The 23,424-nt window shown below is 44.1% G+C and overlaps 1 protein-coding gene across 3 annotated transcripts in view; it reads left to right on the plus strand.

Moving 5' to 3' along the window:
• Positions 1–21,740, plus strand: part of hsd11b2 (hydroxysteroid (11-beta) dehydrogenase 2) — a 32,148-nt gene extending 10,408 nt beyond the window's left edge. Inside the window, exons 2-6 of one of the 3 annotated variants that reach the window (XR_004576828.1) lie at positions 3,939–4,151; positions 11,346–11,531; positions 16,054–16,191; positions 17,968–20,735; positions 20,892–21,740. Coding sequence is in view for 1 of the 3 variants with exons in the window: in XM_029125401.2 (XP_028981234.2) it covers positions 3,939–4,151; positions 11,346–11,531; positions 16,054–16,191; positions 17,968–18,386 (956 nt within the window). In the remaining 2 variants the exon portion in view is untranslated. Of the gene's footprint in view, positions 1–3,938; positions 4,152–11,345; positions 11,532–16,053; positions 16,192–17,967 lie in introns of all 3 variants that reach the window. The other 2 variants (XR_003782927.2, XM_029125401.2) reach the window with 2 other exon arrangements.
• Positions 21,741–23,424: the final 1,684 nt, after the last annotated feature.

A 23,424-nucleotide genomic window follows, 5' to 3' on the forward strand; every position in this document is an offset into this window, starting at 1 on the left:
AAGCTTGGGTTTTATGGCCAGAGGTATTCATGCCCAGAAAACTTCTCTGGGTCCTTGAAAAGAGGGGCCCTTTGCCCCTGGCTGACTTCCAACGGACACCCTGGTCCTTATATACAGTACACTACTATAATAGATCATATTCCCTATATAATGGACTGCTTCAACCAGAGCCCTTCTCCCTACATACAGTAGTGCACTTCTTCAACAAGAGCCCTGTAGATAGTACGGGGAAGTTTGGGGCCCATTTTGGGTCCCTGTGTAGAAGCTCTGTGGACAGCCGAGACAGACAGCTGCAGAAGATCTCCATGTGTGTGACTGTGTTCATCTTTGTGTGTGTGTGTGTGTGTGCGCATGTGTCAGTGGTAGGAGGAGATAGGGTCAGCTATAAGAGCAGTGTAATAAGAAACAGCCTCTCCCTTTCGTTGAAGTTGCAGCCAACATGCAGGGAGACCGGGAGATGGAGGAGGTTGTGTAGCCAACATGTAGGGAGACAGGGAGATGGAGGAGGTTGTGTAGCCAACATAGAGGGAGACCGGGAGATGGAGGAGGTTGTGTAGCCAACATGCAGGGAGACAGGGAGATGGAGGAGGTTGTGTTGCCAACATAGAGGGAGACCGGGAGATGGAGGAGGTTGTATATGTGAGCTACGGCAATCATATGTGCACTGAGTTGATTGTGTGTGTGTGTCCTCTTGGGCTGGGTGAAAACAGCAGAATCTATAGGGTTTTAAGGAGGTCACTGAGTGAGATGGATGTGGATGTGTGTGTATAGGAAAAGGTGCCAGTACAAAAGAGTACAAAGATGTGTGATCCAACTAAGATGTGAGCATCTGCTATGTATATTGTTTTTTATCCGAGGATGTGAATGGTACTTGGATCAACACTGCTGGTAAGAAAACGGTTTGGTTTGGCTCTAGAACAGCACCGGCACAGCATTCCTCTGTGATGTCAAAAACACACAATCATGACCAGAGCAGCAAATAAGTACATACATACCTTTTTACATTAATCTATTCTTAATTTTTCACTTATGTTTGAATGTAGATTTGATGTAGATTGTAAGCAGTTACTATGAAATGTGTAAGCAAGAGATCATCGCTGGGACATTAGAGGAGAGGACAAGACTACCAGAAGTACCAGAGGTGAACAGGTCAAATGACTGGACTGGGGTGCGTTACTGCTTAAAGGAAACATTCACGGCTAGACAGTATTTTCAATCTTTCTTTGGTCTTCCTTGACAATTATGATTGGAGTTGGATGGAAGTTTTGACTGTTTGGATATGTTTCAGACAAAGTTATGACTGTTTGGTGATGTTTCAGACATAGTTATGACTGTTTGGTGATGTTTCACACATAGTTATGACTGTTTGGATATGTTTCAGACAAAGTTATGACTGTTTGGTGATGTTTCACACATAGTTATGACTGTTTGGATATGTTTCAGACAAAGTTATGACTGTTTGGTGATGTTTCACACATAGTTATGACTGTTGGGATATGTTTCAGACAAAGTTATGACTGTTTGATGATGTTTCAGACATAGTTATGACTGTTTGGAGATGTTTCAGACTTAGTTATGACTGTTTGGAGATGTTTCAGACTTAGTTACTGTATGAATGGCTGCAAGTGTTTCAGACATAGTTTTGACTGATTGGAAGTTTCAGTGGTATTTGTACTTGGGTAAATATGGTTCCATTTAGTTCATGGCTGTTCTGAAAGTCACAGATGCTCCCACCTACAACTACTTTAGAGAACATTTATATTTCTTCCCCTCATACTTGTCCTCAGTGGGAGTCAAACCCACAACGTTGGCATGGCAAGCGCAGTGTTCTAGCAACTGATCGCCCCCTCTTCTCAGTGGGATAACAGGGCTATGTCTCAGTGGGATAACAGGGCTATGTCTCAGTGGGATAACAGGGCTATGTCTCAGTGGGATAGCAGGGCTATGTCTCAGTGGGATAACAGGGCTATGTCTCAGTGGGATAACAGGGCTATGTCTCAGTGGGATAACAGGGCTATGTCTCAGTGGGATAACAGGGCTATGTCTCAGTGGGATAACAGGGCTATGTCTCAGTGGGATAACAGGGCTATGTCTCAGTGGGATAACAGGGCTATGTCTCAGTGGGATAGCAGGGCTATGTCTCAGTGGGATAGCAGGGCTATGTCTCAGTGGGATAACAGGGCTATGTCTCAGTGGGATAACAGGGCTATGTCTCAGTGGGATAACAGGGCTATGTCTCAGTGGGATAACAGGGCTATGTCTCAGTGGGATAACAGGGCTATGTCTCAGTGGGATAACAGGGCTATGTCTCAGTGGGATAACAGGGCTATGTCTCAGTGGGATAACAGGGCTATGTCGACTGGCTGGCTGCCTGTTTCACCCATGTCCATGGAGGAAGTCCAGTGCTGCCGAATCCCAAGGGAAATACAAAGAAACTTGTTCTTCATAAATATTCTGTAAATATGCCCCATACTCAACTACAGGATGATTACCTTAAATAAATATCCTCTATACTCAACTACAGTATGATTACCTTAAATAAATATCCTCTATACTCAACTACAGTATGATTACCTTAAATAAATATCCTCTGTATTTAGTTACAGTACTTTATGTTGACCTTAAATAAATAGTGTTTATTTTTAACTACTGTGTGTTGACCTTAAATAAATGTAACCTATACTCAACTACAGCATGTTGACCTTAAGTAAATACCCCTGAAAATCCACTAAAGTATGTGGACCTTAAATAACCTCTCAGCCACACTAAAATATGTAGAGCTTAAATAAATATAACCTTTAGTCAAATGCATGTTTTGAGAGCGTGGTAAAGTCAGCCGCATTTACAATGCCATTTCCTTCATGTCTTACGCTGCATTCTCACATGCTGTCACGCTGTAGTTCATGTTTGCTAAGTTGTAAAAACCCATCATTAAAATTATTTGATTGCCTATTTAAACAGTTAAAGTCAAACGGTGGGTGGTACAGTGACACTGAGTAGAATCCAACCTGTGTCCTGCTCTCATCATTGCAGCCTACAGACCATTGGCTAGGAAGCCCCAGAGGCAATGCTAATTGGTCAGCATCGTCCGAGGTGGGAGGGCATTGTAACTGCATTATGTTTTCTTTGGACTTTGCAGGTGCCATTATTGGGAATTCATTCATAGAACACAGGTGTATTCGTGGATGAGAAATTATACAGCGTTAAGTATTGAACTATTGATACTACCAAGCAAGGGTCAATCTTGGGACATCACACTGGTATCTGAGGTCCTTCTATGTAAATGACACGTGATACATTAATCTGACCTTTATTTGTCGGAAACAAGTCTATAGTTCAATGTCAACCTATAGTAGATCTTTACGAATGACTTAATACACCACTGTCCCCAAACAGCAGAGAAAACACAATGTGAATATACATTTTTCTTGAGATTATTGGTGTTTTATTGGATGTATTCAGTTTTACAATTCTTTCACATTGTGATGCTTTGCAACAAGGGTGCATCCAATTTGTTGGGATTGTTCTTCTCCTTACAACCCACTACCAAATAAACAGATTACCAAATAAACAGATTACCAAATAAACAGATTACCAAACAACCAGATTACCAAACAAGCAGATTACCACACAAGCAGAATGTCAGACAAGCAGAATATCAAACAAGCAGAATATCAAACAAGCAGATTACCAAACAAGCAACAATGTATCAAAACTGTTGAAAATGATATAATCTCCCTGTTTCTGCCTCTTCTCTTCCTCTCTCTTTTTTTTCTTCTCGCCCGGCCAGCTCCGTCCCAAAACACAGCAAGCCACACAACAATAACTGACCCTCCCTCTCCTCTCTTTCCCTTTCTTTCCCTCCCTCCCTCCCTCGGCCCAGACACTAAGCCTCAGCACTCTAACTGACGTGGCCCCCTTTCTCCCCCGTCCTCCAGGTTGCGACACAGGGTTTGGGAGGGCCGCGGCACAGCGTTTGGATGCCCAGGGCTTTGAGGTGTTTGCCACAGTCTTAGACCTGTCTGGCGAAGGGGCCCGCGACCTCAGGAGAGCCTGCTCCTCTCGTCTCACCCTGCTACAGGTGGATATCACCCAGCCGATGCAGGTTCAACAAGCCCTGCTGGACACCAAGGCCAAACTGGGCCTCAGAGGTGAGTAGGCAGATACACATCAAGCATACAGGTACTGACACAGACACACACACACACACACACACACACACACAACTGTCCCAGTAACACACACTCTGAACACATACACAAACAATATTTGGGATTTTTTTCATTGTTATTCTTTTTTTGCCTTGTAATTGATCAGCAACGCATCAGCTGATCCAGGATCGCTCCAATCACATGTCAGATTGTAAACCTGTCTATATGACCATCAGGGAACTCAGCCAGATGTTGGTGGGTGTACTAGCATGTGGGCGCACACCCACCCACCGCCCCCGCCTCCATCTGTTCGGTTTTGGGTCTCAGTCGGGGGGGATCGATACTGCATACCTTGCTCATTGCCATGAGGATTGCATTTATAGTGAAGGATATTTTATGCTGTTGGTAGTATCATATACACAATCACGTGATGGCAATGAGTTACCCTGGAGGAGCACAACCTAATGACAAGACATTGCATGTACAGGGCTGTGCATAAGTCCTCCCGTCTAAATTCACATGTCTTATAAAATATATATCTCTCGATTTTCTACTTGCTTTGGCGATGCAAACAAATGTTTCATTTGACAATCAAGCCCTATAATTTCTCATTAAATTGACCGACACAGACAAATACAAATGGGAGAGCCAGCCACGGTTGACAGAGGTAGACAGAGACAGAAGCAGGGAGAGGACAACACAGTCTCCTGAACAAGGTGCACCTACACATGTAATCACTGCCCGTTACGCGTCCCGGCCCACGGCTAGTTCTTTTTGGGGAGCATGCAGACATATGTGGAGGGAAGAGCTGCTCTATAAACAACGCTTAACGGATTAAAATGTGCTGATACTGTATGGTTCAGGACAGGATTAAGGGTAGAGGTATTGTTAGGCACAAATAAAAACAGGTTACGTAACGCTTCCAGTGTGGCTAAGGTCAGCACTGAGGTTACAGGCTAAGGATAAAAAAAACTAAAATTGCACTCTCTCGTGTTAGGGTTAGGGGTCGTCTCTCATGATTCCAACTCGCATGCATCGGGGTCCGAGTCTGTGGCGTTTACGACAATCCACCATCCCCGACCGCGATGCACTGGCAAAGCTTTACACCATCTAAAGCTACATGTGTGTACCACTGCCCCTCGCAGCAGAAATGACTGTCAAAATGTGCATGTGCACATAAAACAGAGAAGTGTATTATCATAGTACCACACACATATTCAACATGAGAGCGAGCTGGACTGCTGAGACTACTTAACTAAGCATCCTGATAGGGTTGGATGTATGCTGTGTGCTGGCATGTGTGTGTGTGTGTGTGTGTGTGTGTGCATGCACGAGTGTCTTTGTGTGTGTGTGTGTTTCCAAGAATGATGCAGAGAGCTGATCAGAGAGCTAGAGGAAAAGGTCAATCACGCCTGCTCAAAATTCTTCACTGGACCAGGCTATCCTTGTGGTTTGGCTTAGGGACAAGTGGCTTTCGTTTTCCTCTGCCTGCAAACATCACACCCGCTGCGTACAATCAAAAGGTTGTTTGACAAATGCCTGGGGTTTGCTGATCCCGGCCCATCAAACGGTATCCTGAAGCTTTCCTTAAAGGAAACCGTTGTAGGGTTCTGTCAGGATCCCCTTCAAAGGATTGTGAAATAACTTTCAGAAGGATCCTTTGGGAGTGGTTCTTCACAAACCATTTATTTTGTTGGAGAGTGTTGATAGTGTCAGGTACGTTCTGTCTATATTCACACTGCCTCCGGTGAAATATAAACATTGACATGTGTGTCAACCAGACATAAGTGGGCTGGTTTTATAGCCCACTCACAAACGTGCACACACGTATGCAAGAACACAGACATGCATATGTACACTTGCATGGGGCGCCTCTTTACAACTGGAATGATACGAAGCTTGTATTTATGTGTCACAGTGAGACATCAGGAGCAGTTTGGGTAGACAACCCAACTCCTTCAACAATTACTTCCTGGCGTCGCTGGGACTTGAAAGCTTTCTTTTCTTTTTTTCTTACAAAATCCTTAATGGTCGTCCAATTTTGATGCTTTTACATTTAACATTTTGGTTGAAGTCACCTAACAATGCAAGTGGTGACCTATTGTCTGCAAAAAAGGGCTTTTAGGCATATGATGTGAAGCAGGTCACATTAAATGAATGGAATTAAAAAATAATAAATTGACAGGTGGGTGAGAGGGAAGAACATGAATCTCTATTTTGCCGCCGCCACGGCAACCAGATCCTGTTGCACTATGAAGAGAACAGGGTGAGTAGCAGTAGTTTCTGGAATAATCCATGTTTCTGTCAAGGCCAGAGATTTTAGAGCCCTCAGGGCTGCATTGGCTGAGATGTACTTTGTCTAGTTGACAGCAGATCGACAGTTCCAAACTCTGCCAGAAAGCAGATATTTCACATGGGGTGTGTGGGCTGGGAAAACAAGACCAGAACGTTTGCAGCCCTGACATGGGTAGTGTCTTCAAAAATGACAAGGATACAAGCGAACGGGGATGGAAAACAAACACATTTCACAGAGCAGAAAGCACAAGCTGAGTTTCATCTTATAGGCACCTGTGAGACAAACATCAAGTCCTTTCTCTCTGACTCAGAGTCCTCTTCACGTTTGACTCATTTCGCAGACAGTCTAACCCAGACATACAAATGCCCTTAGGGTTAACAGTCTTTTTCAAGGACAGAACTATATATTTTCTACCTTGCCTCCTCAGGGATTCAATCTAGCAGTCTTTCCAAAATGTATCTTATGCCTATGGGATTGGATTATTTGCACCCAAATACAAAAAACAAAATAGACTTGATGGCGACTCTTGTGTAGATGGCATTTAGAAAACTATGACCTGAAAATCAGGTAAAACAAACAAAGGAACACACCAGTATTTCAGGTTGAGTCTTTTTGGCTAGAGATGTATAATCCTGCCTGGGCTTCCTCTCCACACACACACACACACACACATGCACACAAATGTATGTTTTTTCTATCCTCATGATGCCTGTAAAACCAAAATCCTGCGTTCCTTATCCCTTAGCCCTAACCCTAAGTAAAACCCTAACCTTAACCCTGAGCCTAAAAAGCCATTTTTAAAGGTAACGACCAACAGATGGTTCAATATAAAATGACTGTACTAAGGGCACGTACACACAGACAGTTTCAATCTTTAAGTAGGGCTTCTAATTACTGGCATCTGACCTTCTGAACTTGCCCTAACTCTGCCCAGCATTTGGGTGAATATCTAGAACGTATGAGTGCACATACGCACGCACAGACACACACACACACACACACATCCGTGCGCGCGCACGCACAGTGCAGAGACTGGAGGACATTCTGTGTCCTCCTCCTCCTCTCCTCATTCAGCTTTCACAAGCTGGAATCTGTGTCAGAGAGCAAAAGGGGGATAGGGACCCCTTCTGTCCAGAACTGGGGGTAGAGGGAGTAAGAATTAGGGGCCAGAAAAAGGAGTACAGAGGGAAGGAGAGACACAACAGAGAGAAGAGGACAGGAGAGAGGAGGGAAGGAGAGAATGGCCATAGAATTCTCCTCTCTCCTTCCCTCCTCTCTCCTTCCCTCCTCTCTCCTTACCTCCTCTCTCCTCACCTCCTCTCTTCTTCCCTCCTCTCTCCTTCTCTCCTCTCTCCTCACCTCCTATCTCCTTCCATCTTAGTTCTTCCAACAACTCCTCGTTTACTTCAGGACAGAACGTTCCTTCAAATTTCAGTCGTTCCCCCCCCCCCCCAAACTCACTCTCTCTTTTGTTTTTCCTTCATTTCTCTTTCCTTTGGGGCTCTTTGGAATTACAGGCCTCACTTTTCCAAGGGGAAAGGAAGGATATCTGAAGCAGTTCTGTAAACTTGAGGCTCTGGTGTTCTGTAAATAAAAACCACTGCAGAATAAACTGCCCCTGTCCCCAATGGTACGCTGTTCCCTCATATTGCATTGGTCTGACCAGAGTCCTTCACAGGGAATAGGGTAATTTGGAACACAGTCACTGTAATAGTTCACAGTGGGTAGGTTATAATTGGTAGGGGGATAATTGAGCTACCAATTTAAGACTGCCCCCACCAGGACTTTGTCATGCTCCCTCAGTAATTCAGCATAAAGACATTCCACTTTGATCTGTTGCTGTGGGCTTGGCCAACCACATCGCTGTGACACGACAGCCAAGATCTTTATTCATCTTTGAGAAACCTTCCTTCCATTTGGCATTCACCACTCTTGATCCCCAATCAAGATTTAATGTGCAGAAACAGTCTGCTTCCGTCCAAAGTCTCTTATTACCATCTCTCCTTGTGATTCCTTGTCACTATAGATGTCCACCAACAACTTTGTTGTACCGACGTGACCTTTGATCTGATCTGATCCACATTCGTTTCGTCTTGCCAGTATTGTCCTGCCCAGATTTACATATAGCTGGGTATGACGGATGTGTTGGGGGAGCAGGCTGCTAAATTTCTAGATATTGATTAAAACAAATGTACCTCTCCCAAATATGGACAATATTTCCCCTTGGCCCGCCCTTTGTATTTAAAAAAACAATTGCAACACCCGCCCCCCTCTAAATATTTAGAGCACAGTAAACATTTTAAAAGTATGCTATTCTACTTCCAAAAGTAGAAAAAGTAACTTTGACGTGGTGCCAGTCTCATAACCTAAACAATCAATACTGCTCCGACAGTATTACAATAACTATACAGTTAGGTCCAGACATATTTGGACCCTGACACAATTTTAACAATTTTGGCTCTGTACGCCACCACAATTGATTTTAAATTGAAAAGAAATTGCAACCATTTTCATACACAGTCCTCTTATTTCAGGAGCTCAAATGCAATCGGACAAATTAACACAATCATAAATCATTTTTAATACTTTGTCTAGAATAATTTGCCGGCAATGACTGTTTGAAGTCTGGATCACATGAACTTCACCAAACACTGGGTTTCCTCCTTTGTAATGCTTTGCCAGGCCTTTACTGCTACTGCTTTCAGTTGTTGTGGGTCTTTCTGCCTTAAATTTGTCTTCAGCAAGTGAAATGCATCCTTGATCGGCTTGAGATCAGATGATTGATTTGGCCATTGCAGAATTTTCCACTTCTTTGCTTTAAAAAAAACTCCTGGGTTGCTTTCGCAGTGTGTTTTGGGTCATTGTCCATCTGTAAAGTGAAGCGCTGTCCAACTTTGCTGAATTTGGCTGAATCTGAGCAGACAGTATATCCCTATACACTTCAGAATTAATCTGGCTACTTTTGTCTTTTGTCACATCATCAATAAACACTAGTGACCCAGTGCCATTGGAAGCCATGCATGCCCATGCCATCACACTGCCTCCACCGTGATTTACAGATGATGTGGAATGCTTCGGATCATGAGCTGTTCCAAGCCTTCTCCATACTTTTTACTTCCCATCATTCTGGTATAGGTTGATCTTAGTTTCATCTGTCCAAAGAATGCTGTTCCAGAACTGGGCTGGCATTTTTAGGGGATTTTTGGTAAAATCTGGCCTTTCTGTTCTTGAGGCTAATGAATGGTCTGCACCTTGTGGTGAACCCTCTGTATTTGCTTTTCCCTGCTTCTGTTTATGGTAGACTTGGATAATGTTATACCTACCTCTTGGAGAGTGTCCTTCACTTGATTTCCAGGCCTTTTTGTGTGCCAGAGCTCACCAGTGCATTTTTTCTTCTTCTCAGAATGTACCAAACTGTTGATTTGGCCACTCCCAATGTTTGTGCTATCTCTCTGATGGATTTTTTAAATTTATTTGCAGCCTAAGGATGGCCTGTTTCAAGGATGGCCTGTTTCACATGTTCACAGCAATAGCTCCCAAATGCGATTGCCACACCTGGAATCAACTCCAGAACTTTTACATGCTTATTTGATGAAGAAATTATGAAGGAATAGCCCACATCTGCCCATGAAGCAGCTTTGAGTCAATTGTCCAATTACTTTTGGTCCCTTGAAAAAGAGGGGGCTACATATTAAAGAACTCTTCCTCCAATTTGGATGTGAATATCTTCAAATTAAAGCTGAGAGACTGCACTTTAAGCCCATGTTCATTATTTAACTGCAACCTGAATATATTTAACATAATTTGTGTCGGGGTCCAATTATTTCTGGACCTAACTGTATGTCAAATGTCCTTAAAACCTAGTATTGAACTATGTATTGTAATAGTTCAGTCATAAGATGTTTAGCTGCATATACAAGCAGCAGGTCAGCATCAAAACCTTATGTGTTGGTGTTGACATTCCAAAACACAAGTTCTATCAGAGAACAAGAGGATAACATTAAATAGACAATTTTTTTTACCCACCACAAATTTGGTGGCTACTATACAAGAAATATTCAGTAACCTTTATGCTGGAATCTCTCCTGTCACTTAGTGGGTATTTTTAATTTGCCAGCTTGCAAAAAAAAATAGAAACAACTTTACTAACTCTTATATGGAGGTTGTCTAATAATTTGCAAATGGCTTGGTTATATTGCACTGGAAGCTAGGACTGCAGAAAACAGTTTCAGTAGAATAATGTTATCAAAAAGATGTTAAAACATTAGCCTTTTAAACCAATAAGGGGCGCGTAAATGACTAACAGCTTTAGATTTATATCTCATTCAGGCCCGCTCTATGCCAGAACCTTCAACCTGTATTTTCTAGATTTTTTGGCTATTAAATGCTGAGTTGGCCCTTCCGCATTCCAAATGGCCACATTATGTAACAAGCACAATGTGCAGAGTGTACATGCCTGAAACACCTGGCTCAACCTGGGTGTTCACCTGACTGTTTACTTGGCTGTTCCACAGGCTGTATACCTGGCTGTTTACCTGACTGTTTAACAATAGCTGGAAAAGCCAGCTGCGAGTTCTGCCTGGGTTTGCAACTGTGGTTCAGCGTTATGCAACAGTTGGTTTTCGGTCATGGGAGAAACTGTGCCACTCAGTGGGAACTGTACAGAAGTGCATCCATTGGGTTTGTGATCTCCAGATGTGTTGGTTGTTACTGCAGGTGGAACATTTGTATCATTGAATGTGCACACGGTTTTCTGTGGATGTTTATGTGGATGTGACACTGATATCTCTCTTTCTCCCCCACCCCCTCCCATCACTCTCCTCTCTGTCCCTCCATCCCCCTCTCTGTATCCCCCTTCTGCCCCCCTCTCCATCTTCCTTCTCCCTCTCTGTCTCCAGGTCTGTGGGGCCTGGTGAATAATGCAGGTGTGTGTGTTAACTTTGGGGATGCTGAGCTGTCCTTGATGTCTAACTACCGTGGTTGTATGGAGGTCAACTTCTTTGGGACGTTGAATGTCACCAAGACATTCCTGCCTCTGGTGCGTCAATCGAAGGGACGTATCGTAACCATCTCCAGCCCCGCAGGTAACTGACACACACACTGACACACACACTGACACACACACTGACACACACACTGACACACACACAAACGGATATAGACAATGCATACAGACGCAATCAGGCACTTCACATCCACACCTCCACATCCATACTCACACCTCCACATCCACACTCACACCTCCACATCCGCACTCACACCTCCACATCCGCACTCACACCTCCACATCCACACTCACACCTCCACATCCGCACTCACACCTCCACATCCGCACTCACACCTCCACATCCACACTCACACCTCCACATCCGCACTCACACCTCCACATCCGCACTCACACCTCCACATTCACACCCACACGTCCACATCCATTCTCACACCTCCACATTCACACTCACACCTCCACATTCGCTCTCACACCTCCACATCCATACTCACACCTCCACATCCATACTCACACCTCCACATCCCCACCCACACATCCACATCCATACTCACACCTCCACATTCATACTCACACCTCCACATCCATACTCACACCTCCACATCCATACTCACACCTCCACATCCCCACCCACACCTCCACATCCATACTAACACCTCCACATCCATACTAACACCTCCACATCCATACTCACACATCCACACTCACACCTCCACATTCACACTCACACCTCCTCATCCCCACCCACACGTCCACATCCATTCTCACACCTCCACATTCACACTCACACCTCCACATCCGCACTCACACCTCCACATCCATACTCACACCTCCACATCCGCACTCACACCTCCACATCCGCACTCACACCTCCACATTCACACCCACACGTCCACATTCACACTCACACCTCCACATTCACACTCACACCTCCACATTCATACTCACACCTCCACATTCATACTCACACCTCCACATCCATACTCACACCTCCACATCCCCACCCACACCTCCACATCCATACTAACACCTCCACATCCATACTAACACCTCCACATCCATACTCACACATCCACACTCACACCTCCACATTCACACTCACACCTCCTCATCCCCACCCACACGTCCACATCCATTCTCACACCTCCACATTCACACTCACACCTCCACATCCGCACTCACACCTCCACATCCATACTCACACCTCCACATCCGCACTCACACCTCCACATTCACACCCACACGTCCACATCCATTCTCACACCTCCACATTCACACTCACACCTCCACATTCACACTCACACCTCCACATTCGCACTCACACCTCCACATCCATACTCACACCTCCACATCCATACTCACACCTCCACATCCCCACCCACACATCCACATCCATACTCACACCTCCACATTCATACTCACACCTCCACATTCATACTCACACCTCCACATCCATACTCACACCTCCACATCCCCACCCACACCTCCACATCCATACTAACACCTCCACATCCATACTAACACCTCCACATCCATACTCACACATCCACACTCACACCTCCACATTCACACTCACACCTCCTCATCCCCACCCACACGTCCACATCCATTCTCACACCTCCACATTCACACTCACACCTCCACATCCACACTCACACCTCCACATCCATACTCACACCTCCACATCCGCACTCACACCTCCACATCCACACTCAAACCTCCACATCCATACTCACACCTCCACATCCGCACTCACACCTCCACATCCACACTCACACCTCCACATTCACACTCACACCTCCACATCCGCACTCACACCTCCACATCCATACTCACACCTCCACATCCGCATTCACACCTCCACATCCACACTCACACCTCCTCATCTACACTCACACCTCCTCATCCATACCCACACTTCCCAAGTTGTTGGAGCACAACATCAAGCTTTTGTATCTCTCTGATACTGTGTTACAGTACAGTCAACAGCTGTAATCAAAACTCTAATAGTCATTTTGAAGCGTTCAGATGAGCAAATCACCACCTGTCTCCATGATGTCACGATGGACGTGCCAGTCCAGGACCTAGAGAACAGCAGCACATTCATCAATACTGCAGGACCCCTCTGTGGCTCCTTTTCAGGACACAGTTCCCCATGTGCTCTCCTTAGGCAACACACCACCGTTTGGGACGCTGCCAGTGGGTTTTTGACCTCAACGTTTCCCAACCCAACACTTTGACGCCAGCAATCAGAGCTGTCCCAATACCTAATATCCCAACAGAGGCCCCTGATTCTCAACGCTATACAGCATTCTGTTTGTCACAGCTACATACAGTATATTACTGTCAAGAGACTAGTTTTGGAGAGGGGAGCTCTCATATTAACTTTCGTATGAAGCAAACGACAGTGGAATGTCCACTGACACATGAGCAGATTGCAGTTGGTTGTACAACGTCTACCGTAGACAAAACCTCATGAAGATGAATTGAGCGCACCAAATGTCAGCCTGTTTGGCATTAAAGCCGTGACTTCCCCCCCACCCACCTCTACCATGTGCTTCACGCAGCATGTTAAATATCTGCTGAATATAAGAGGACACACTTTGAGCTGTACAGCGCATTACAGATACGCTGTACTGATGGGACACACTTTGGCAGACATGATACAGATATTAGGTTCATAACAGATGGAGAACAGGCCAGTTGCTAATAGTATTTTAGCTGTCAGTGTAGTTGGTAGATAGGCATCTGACGACTCATGTGTGTGCTACATCAGTATTCTCCCGGTGTACATCCTAAATGCCACCCTAATGCCTATACACTATTTTGCTTTTGACTAGATCCCTGAGGTGCCCTAGTGCACAATGCTGTGTAGGGAGTAGTGTGCCATTTGGGATGCAGTGCCTCATGACAATACAAATTACACATCTATAGAACTTCCACAGGGCTTCTCATAGATTTTCAAAGAGATTCACAAGCAAAAAGAAAGACATAAGCAATGTATCATGAGAGGTAACTAATCACTGAGAGGTAACTAATCACTGAGAGGTAACTAATCACTGAGAGGTAACTAATCACTGAGAGGTAACTAATCACTGGTGCTCTGTGAGCCGTTAACACTGGGGTCTTTCTTTCTGAGTGGCCCCGGGCAAAACCACACATAAACAATCATAAACAGTCTTTATCTGTAATTAACCCCACCTCGTAGCCCTGCTTCCTTCATCCTCTCTCATAGACACACACACAGACACGCACAGCTACACACACACACACACACACACACACACAGACAAACACACAGAGACTAACACACACACACCAAACAGGCATTTGTCAGGGGCCCTGACTTGGCACGTTTTCCTCTCATCTGCTCATCTGCCACCATGATCTTTCTAACCAATGGGCTGATTCGCTTCAGCGCTCAAATAACAAGGCTGTCTTGTGTTCTTCCTGGCTGACGCCTCCTCAACCTCCTTGTCTTCGTATTCTAACATCCTAACAGCCCTTTGCCCTTTCTCGTCCCTTGCTATCTGGAGCAGAGCAGAACTGTGCTGAAGTTGTAGCAGCTCGGTGCGAATTCCAAACTGCACCCTGTTCACTTTTCTAGTGTACTACTTTCGACCAGAGTCCTGCAGTGTGGTGCCCTTCATAAATAATAGGGTGTGATTTAAGACACGTTCACCGGGGTCTTGGACAGGTTCCCCCGATTGCCAGGAGATTACAGCCTGACAGCCGTGACACTGTGTTGCATAAACATAACCTCTTTAGCCTCTGTTGGAACGGACACATTATAATATGGATTAATAGCCTGTTCATATCACTTCTCACACATCTGCTAATGTTTTAAATATGAATATAAAATATTAGGCTATATAAAATAAGATAAATGCTACAATTACAAATTTATGGGACATAGCAAACTTGTTGGACAAATTATTGTAGGCCTGGTAACACCGATACAAAGTCCAACTTCTTTTAGTTCTGGCAAACTATGGCAGGCTGACTTACTGTACAAACATGTTTTAACATCGTTGTCTGTAGTACTTTGTATACTGAGTGTGGGAAAGAAGGGTTCAATTTGCAGTGGTCTCTTAATTTTAACCCTTCTGTTCCTCACTCCAAACCTTCCTTTCTGACTTTTTTGGAAATGGTCTTTTTAAGGAGCTATATATGTATAATGACTGTGTGGTCTGTATTATAATGACTGTGTGGTCTGTATTATAATGACTGTGTGGTCTGTATTATAATGACTGTGTGGTCTGTATTATAATGACTGTGTGGTCTGTATTATAATGACTGTGTGGTCTGTATTATAATGACTGTGTGGTCTGTATTATAATGACTGTGTGGTCTGTATTATAATGACTGTGTGGTCTGTATTATAATGACTGTGTGGTCTGTATTATAATGACTGTGTGGTCTGTATTATAATGACTGCGTGGTCAGTATTATAATGACTGCGTGGTCAGTATTATAATGACATTGTGGTCTGTATTATAATGACTGTGTAGTCTGTATTATAATGACGTTGTGGTCTGTATTATAATGACTGAGTGGTCTGTGTTATAATAACGGTGTGGTCTCTCTGTGTGTCACTGCAGGTGAGCAGCCGTTCCCTTGTCTGGCAGCATACGGAGCCTCAAAAGCGGCTCTCAACTTGTTCATGAGCACCCTGCGCCACGAACTGGATCCCTGGGGTGTCAAGGTCTCTACGATACTGCCCTCCTCATACAAAACAGGTGAGGTTCAACAGTAACAGTTCTGGGCTTTTTGGCTTGTAGCTAAATCACGGGAGGGGCCACGACCCATTACACTTCTCTCCTCATGCAAGACACGTAGCTGTCAGAGGTGAGGGGTCAGGGATACTGGTCGTGTTTATGGTGTCCATCATATCAACGTTCTCCTGTATATGGGCCTCGGTAGAGAACTATATAGGGGTGTAGGGTGCCATTGGAGACTCAGCCAAAGCCTTCTTAATAGTGTGTCTCAAAGGGGGGTGTGGTGCTGTGGGACAATGACTGTAAACACTGTGCAGGGAACACTTTATCCTGACATTCACACTCTAATCCCTGGGCAGAGTTTTCAGGCCAACCAGCCCAAATAAATCAACCTGGCAGAATGAAAAAATAATAATTACGGAGTTGAGAGCTTTGGAGATGCAGGATGTAAACAATGAATCACATATCACACAGCATGTTTAAAACACACCACATGTTTAAAAAACACTGCATGTTTGAACCACACCACATGTTGAAGATAAACCACGTACGGGTTGTTAATAATTCGATTTCAACATGTTGTTTCCATCACTTGTTTGTCTATGTTTCTGTTGCTGCATGTCTGAAAAACTTTTGACTACTGTACCATCTCCTCTGTTAGCTGTGAGCACCCAACCAGCTTTATGGTAGCAACCTCTAGAATGTTATGAAAAACAGATATGCAAGACAATTGTGTGAGTAAGGGTGTAAGCCAATTTGAAATCTTATTAAACAACAGCATTTTCAGCCTTTTAAAACATTGAACACACTCACTTGGCATTTAAATCCTTGCAACAACAAGATTATCACATTAACATTTGTGAGTTACTGTGTAAGTCAAATTTGAAATCTTAGTAAATGCCAGCATTCGGAACGTCCAAGAAATTGGTGCTGTCGCAGATTACTTGGAATTGGTACCTCCACAAGCCTAACAATTCCTAGGTCAGTCCAGTAACCAGGATCAATCAATCCATTTATAAAGCCCTTTTTACATCAGCAGTTTATGAAACACCCGGCCCCAAGAGCAAACAACAATGGAGTAGAATTTCAATGGCTAGGAAAAAAACCCTAAGAAGGCAAAAATGTAGGAAGAAACCTAGCGAGGAACCAGGCTCAAAGGGGTGACCAGTCCTCTTCTGGCTGTGCCGGGTGAACATATCAAGAGTAAACATTTTAATAATTAATAAATGCATGTGGGCTGAGTCCAGAGTCTATTTAAACCTAGTCCAGGTCAGAAGCATGACCAGATGGACAAGGACAGGGACAACACGGGAGGGGCATCCAGCAGAGTGGCAGCTGAAATCGTCAGGTATCGTCTTGATCTGCAACACAACCAGGAGGACTTTGGAGAGGGACAGCAACAAGTCTTTCAAGCCTGGTACTCAGGAAGTGTGGACCAGGACCTCATGTCCTCTTAATTTTAAACAGGTCAGGAGACAGGGATTACAAGGATTAATAGTGGAGAATGAGAATTGACCCTACTCCCCCGGCACAATAATACAGCAGTGTAAGACCTGGTGGCTGAGACAGGGGGGGTCCGGCGACACTGTGGCCCTATCTGGGGGAGGCCCCGGACAGGGCTCAACAGGAAGGAAATCAATCCCCCCACATTGCCAAGCATCAACCAAAGGGACACCCACCAACCGCAACCACACTGAATTGAGGGCCGTGTAGTACCAGAAGTACTGGGATACTATGCAGAAAGCGGAACAGAAACTCAGTGGTTAACTAACTAATCTGCATATCTTCTGGTCCTAGGTCAGTCCAGTAACCAGGAGTACTGGGAGTGCCAGTACAAGAATATGATCCACAACCTGTCCCCGTCTCTCCTGGAGGAGTACGGGGAGGAATATACCAAGGAGACCCAGGAGCTGTTCCAGCGCTACGCGCAGACGGCCAATGAGGACCTGTCTCCGGTCATTAACACCATAAGTGAGGCGCTGCTGTCACCGCATCCTCTGGTCAGGTACTACGCCGGGCCCGGAGTGGGCCTCATGTACTTTATCTACAGCTATCTCCCCCTGAGCGTCTCAGACAAGTTCCTCCAGAGAATATTTGTCCAGAAGAAGGTCATCCCCCGCGCCCTGAGGAAGGAGAATGGGCTCAACAGCAGCTTCCTCCACAACAACAACAACAACAACAACAACAACAATGTTGACACAACCGAGAAGAAATAAACAAAGCAACAACTCTTTTTTTTGGTTTTTTTTGTATAAGTTATATAAGAAGGTATAGGACCACTCCTGTAAACATGCTCATAGAATTGTTCAATTTTTTTGTTATTAGCTGTTATACATTTATACTGTTTTTATATACTGTTGTTTTTATTGAAGGGATCATTGAATTGCAGTGCAATTAATGCACCGAAATGTATTCTGTATTTTCACTCCTCACAGGACTCGCCGGGCAACAACATGGCTGGCGCACTGAGCCATCGGTTTAGATTGTTTTCCTTCCCATTACAGTGGATGCCATGTCAGCCCTTAAACACGGGACATGGCTGGCATAGAAACCAAGTGGAAAAGCCTCGAGTTTAGTTATCGTCGCCACCGCAGAACAAACAGGCGTATCCCAAAAGGCACACCGTCCCCTGCATAGTGGATCGCTTTCGACTGGACCCAGAAGGCTTAAGCGTAATGGCTATGCAGGGGATAGGTTGTCATCTGGGACACATTTCCCAGTGTAAGATGGCTGGCCTGTGGCCTCCAACCACTCCCTGACCGCTGTGGTGGTCTATCAGCCTTAAAGGCACGGTGCCATTCAAAGCGTCATGCCCGCTAGTTTTAAACAAGCGACAGAGTAGCACGCAGACGCACGCCCAGAATGTGCCCGGATCACATCCTTGATAGGATGACATGGCCTGAAGGCCAATGAGGTGGATGAACAGTTCCAACATTTTAGGCAAAGTTCCCGGGGACAACTTTTATAGGGTGATATAAAGGGGATCTACTACTGAGTTCCCGTTCACCAAACAAACACTTCCACACACCAAGGAAACCTTCCCAAAATGTCTTGGTTTTCCGGAAACCCTGATTGAAAGATTCCTACATGCAGGCAAGAGGAAGGAGGGAATTGATAATCGTTTAGCCTGGATTTCTGTAAAACCGAAGATTTGGAGGAAATTACCCTTATTGCGTATGATGGGGACTTTGATGATCTCTCTAGTCTTTTTACATATCTTGCATCTGTCTCTCTGTTTTTCTCCGCTAAACATCAGCATATTACGATAAGGGTAATGATCACTCTCCCTCAAGCTCTTTTTTTCTCTTTGTCTTTCACTCACCATTTTCTATGAAGTTATCTACCTCAGTGTAATGCCAACAAATATAATTAATATAGAGTACACATTCAAGTCAAAGACTACATTTGTCTATTCATTAAATGTTCATGAATTTGATCCTATTGAGGTAGAGAACTTTCAGAGAAACTAGCCCCATAATATAACAATGCCAGGTTAATATGTCAGAAGTCTGTCATTAGCTATCGCATGGGTTAGGTTCAATACTCTGTTCTGTTACAGAATAGTCAAATCCCTGTGGAGTTCCGAATTCAAAGATGTTTCACTATTATTTCTGTCTATTTTTTACTTTGAACAGTTCATCATTGGGCATCTGCTTTCATTTTGTTCTTCAACCCACTGTTTATGCTTCTTAAATCAGAGTAGTTATGTCTAGGTGTCTTTATGGATCACTGAAACTGTGAATTTTGTATACAAATATAGAAAATCTGGAAAATGTTCACCCACCCAACTTCATTCTTTGATGGTATTGAAGAAGGTTGATTTTTGTTTGTTTTTATCACTTCTCTTTATTGTCTCTCATCCAAGCAGTCAATGAACGGCTGCAACAGTTCTCCTCCAGTCCTGGAAAGATGGACAGTTTGTTGACATGCCAAGTGTTCATCTTTGACCCTTATACACAAACTCAATCACCCACTTATAATCTGTCAATTAGTACTTGGCACATGGAATGCTAATTCTTATGCTCATTTAAATAATTAAGACTTAAACCATTGTACAACGGTAAGGAGGGGGCAATATGAGTAGAATGGCTACATCCAAAATCAGAGTTCAAATCTTAAATAGTGCACTGCAGTTCACCAGGGCCATAGACAATAGTGCACACTATATAGGGAACAGTGTGCACATTTGAGAACTGGTGAATGAGATCACTCTGTAAGCTCATTAGAATAATTACCCCACATTTGAGACCCCTCATTTAGCGTCTAAATTGACCCAGATTTTTTGCCCTGTTCCTAGAACTTCCTGGATCCAAGCTAGGTTCAGGCTCATTGGTGGCCACGTTCTGAGTGTTAACCCTAAAGAATCCAACAACACACCGGGCACATTCGTTACATTGTTTTGTAACGCTGCCCCATGAAATCCTGTGTTTTTCTTACTTTGTGTTGTTGGACCTGGGATGCCAGGCTTCCTTGAACTTTCTGATTGTCAGGATTTCTAGAACTTTTTGAATGTCAGGTTTCAATTTTCTGAACACCAGGGTTTCTATAGCCTCCCACATATCAAGGTTTCTATAACATCCCACATGTCAAGGTTTCTATAACATCCCACATGCCAAGGTCTCTATAACATCCCACATGTCAAGGTTTCTTTAACATCCCACATGTCAAGGTTTCTATAACATCCCACATGTCAAGGTTTCTATAAGATCCCACATGTCAAGGTTTCTATAACATCCCACATGTCAAGGTTTCTATAACATCCCACATGCCAAGGTCTCTATAACATCCCACATGTCAAGGTTTCTTTAACATCCCACATGTCAAGGTTTCTATAACATCCCACATATCAAGGTTTCTATAACATCCCACATGCCAAGGTCTCTATAACATCCCACATGTCAAGGTTTCTTTAACATCCCACATGTCAAGGTTTCTATAAGATCCCACATGTCAAGGTCTCTATAACATCCCACATGTCAAGGTTTCTTTAACATCCCACATGTCAAGGTTTCTATAACATCCCACATGTCAAGGTTTCTATAAGATCCCACATGTCAAGGTCTCTATAACATCCCACATGTCAAGGTCTCTATAACATCCCACATGCCAAGGTTTCTATAACATCCCACATGCCAAGGTCTCTATAACATCCCACATGTCAAGGTTTCTATAACATCCCACATGTCAAGGTTTCTATAACATCCCACATATCAAGGTTTCTATAACATCCCACATGTCAAGGTTTCTATAACATCCCACATGCCAAGGTTTCTATAACATCCCACATGCCAAGGTTTTTATAACATCCCACATGTCAAGGTCTCTATAACATCCCACATGCCAAGGTTTCTATAACATCCCACATGCCAAGGTTTCTATAACATCCCACATATCAAGGTTTCTATAACATCCCACATGCCAAGGTTTCTATAACATCCCACATGTCAAGGTTTCTATAACATCCCACATGCCAAGGTTTGCAGAATTTCCCCTTTTCTGTGATTGTCACTACATTCTTTCAGATTTTCAACCAATCCCTAGTATAAATAAAGGGAAACTGAGTGAACAAATAACAACCTTTGTATTTATTTATTCTCGTTGCTAGTGTGAACAGAACATTGTATTGGACAATGTAACAGTGGCCACCCCACCCGTCCTCAAACTTTTATCTGTATCCCTCCCTGGCTCCTGTGTCGCTGGGGCTGAGCCATGTTGAGGGCTGTGTGTTGAGGGCAGAGCCATGTCGAGGGGCCGTGTCAAGGGCCGTGTGTCAAGGGCCGCAGGGCTCGGAGCTGCCCTCCATGTGCTCCCCCTTCCTCATCTCCAACTCTACGAATTTCAAACAATACATCATTCTCCGCTTCTGTTCTGGCTAATCCCCCAGCCTGATCTCTGGAAGCCTCCCCAGATGAGTACCGATGGGATGCAGCTGTGCAGGGGCGGGGCCGGCCTGCTGTCCCTGGAAGGTTCCGGAACATTCCAGCCTTCCTTTGGGGTGTTGGTGCGACACTGATCCAGCAGGCGGGGCGTGTTTACGCCATATTATATAAATGTAATTTAATACATTTTCGGTGTCTAAATAGGGTCTTATTTAGATATATTTTTTAAAGAGCATAGATTGAATCAAAATAGTATTAGGAGCCTTTTCAATGGGACAAATCAAATTTTTCAAGATAGGCCTGTGATTTTGTTACAGGCAAAGCAAGTGTGTTTCGATTTAAATGTAAAAGGGGCAGTGACACATTTCAAATACAGGCTTGATTATATACTGTAAGTAAATAAGGAGCCTTCCACTTGATTCATTCATTCCCTCTCCACCCCCTGCAACTTGGAACATTTCGAGGAGGAGCAGGAAACGATCGTAGAGCACATGAACAAAGGTTTTTAATCCAAATACTTACAGGTAATGACAAGCCTTTAGAGGACTCAAAACGGAAGAACATGAAACAAAGACGTTTCAAGGAACAATGACTAGCACAGAGACAGAGACCTGGGAAGACTAACTAGGGTGGGGATCATGGGAGAATGAGACACAGGTGAGGAGACTAATGACATAGGTGAAAGCAGTGAACACCAGGAATGATAAACTGAACATAGAAACAGAATGACTAGAACTTAAACACACTTAACATAGAAATATGACAACCGGCACAGCACAGAATCCCCAACAAGGTGTGGCTCCAGTCGCAGGACAAGAAAGTGGGGGGAACCAGGGGCTCCGCTTCAACCCTCTACATATACATTGTATATGATCCCATCATGCTCTGGGCCGTGTGTAAAAATGCTGAGCAGGCCAGGTAGACCTTGATTTTAGATAAAGATGGCAAGAGGATGACTGGAAGAGGGTTTGTTATTTAAACACGCGCACTGAATGAGGGAATATCTTCTGGAAGAAGGGTGTTCAGTCCCTCCAATAGAACTCCAGAGACTCACAGAAACTAGAAAAAGGCAAATTGAATCTTTTCTGGCAGCTCATGGGGCCCAACATCATCCTGAGACACTTGTCTGTATATATTATGTGTGTGTGTATGTGTGTGTGTGTGTGTGTGTGTGTGGTAACATGTGTAAATGTGTATAGTCTGTACAATGTAATGCAGTACTGTATGTGTGTGTGTGGTAACATGTAAATGTGTATAGTCTGTACAATGCAATGCAGTACTGTGTGTGTGTTTGTTTTACTTTAGCAGGGGCTTATGGATGTCCCAAAATGATCTTGTCTTACAAATATGAGCATGTCGCATTCCTGTCCAGTGT

This window comes from Esox lucius, chromosome 2 (assembly GCF_011004845.1).
Source record: "Esox lucius isolate fEsoLuc1 chromosome 2, fEsoLuc1.pri, whole genome shotgun sequence".
NCBI lineage: Eukaryota > Metazoa > Chordata > Actinopteri > Esociformes > Esocidae > Esox > Esox lucius.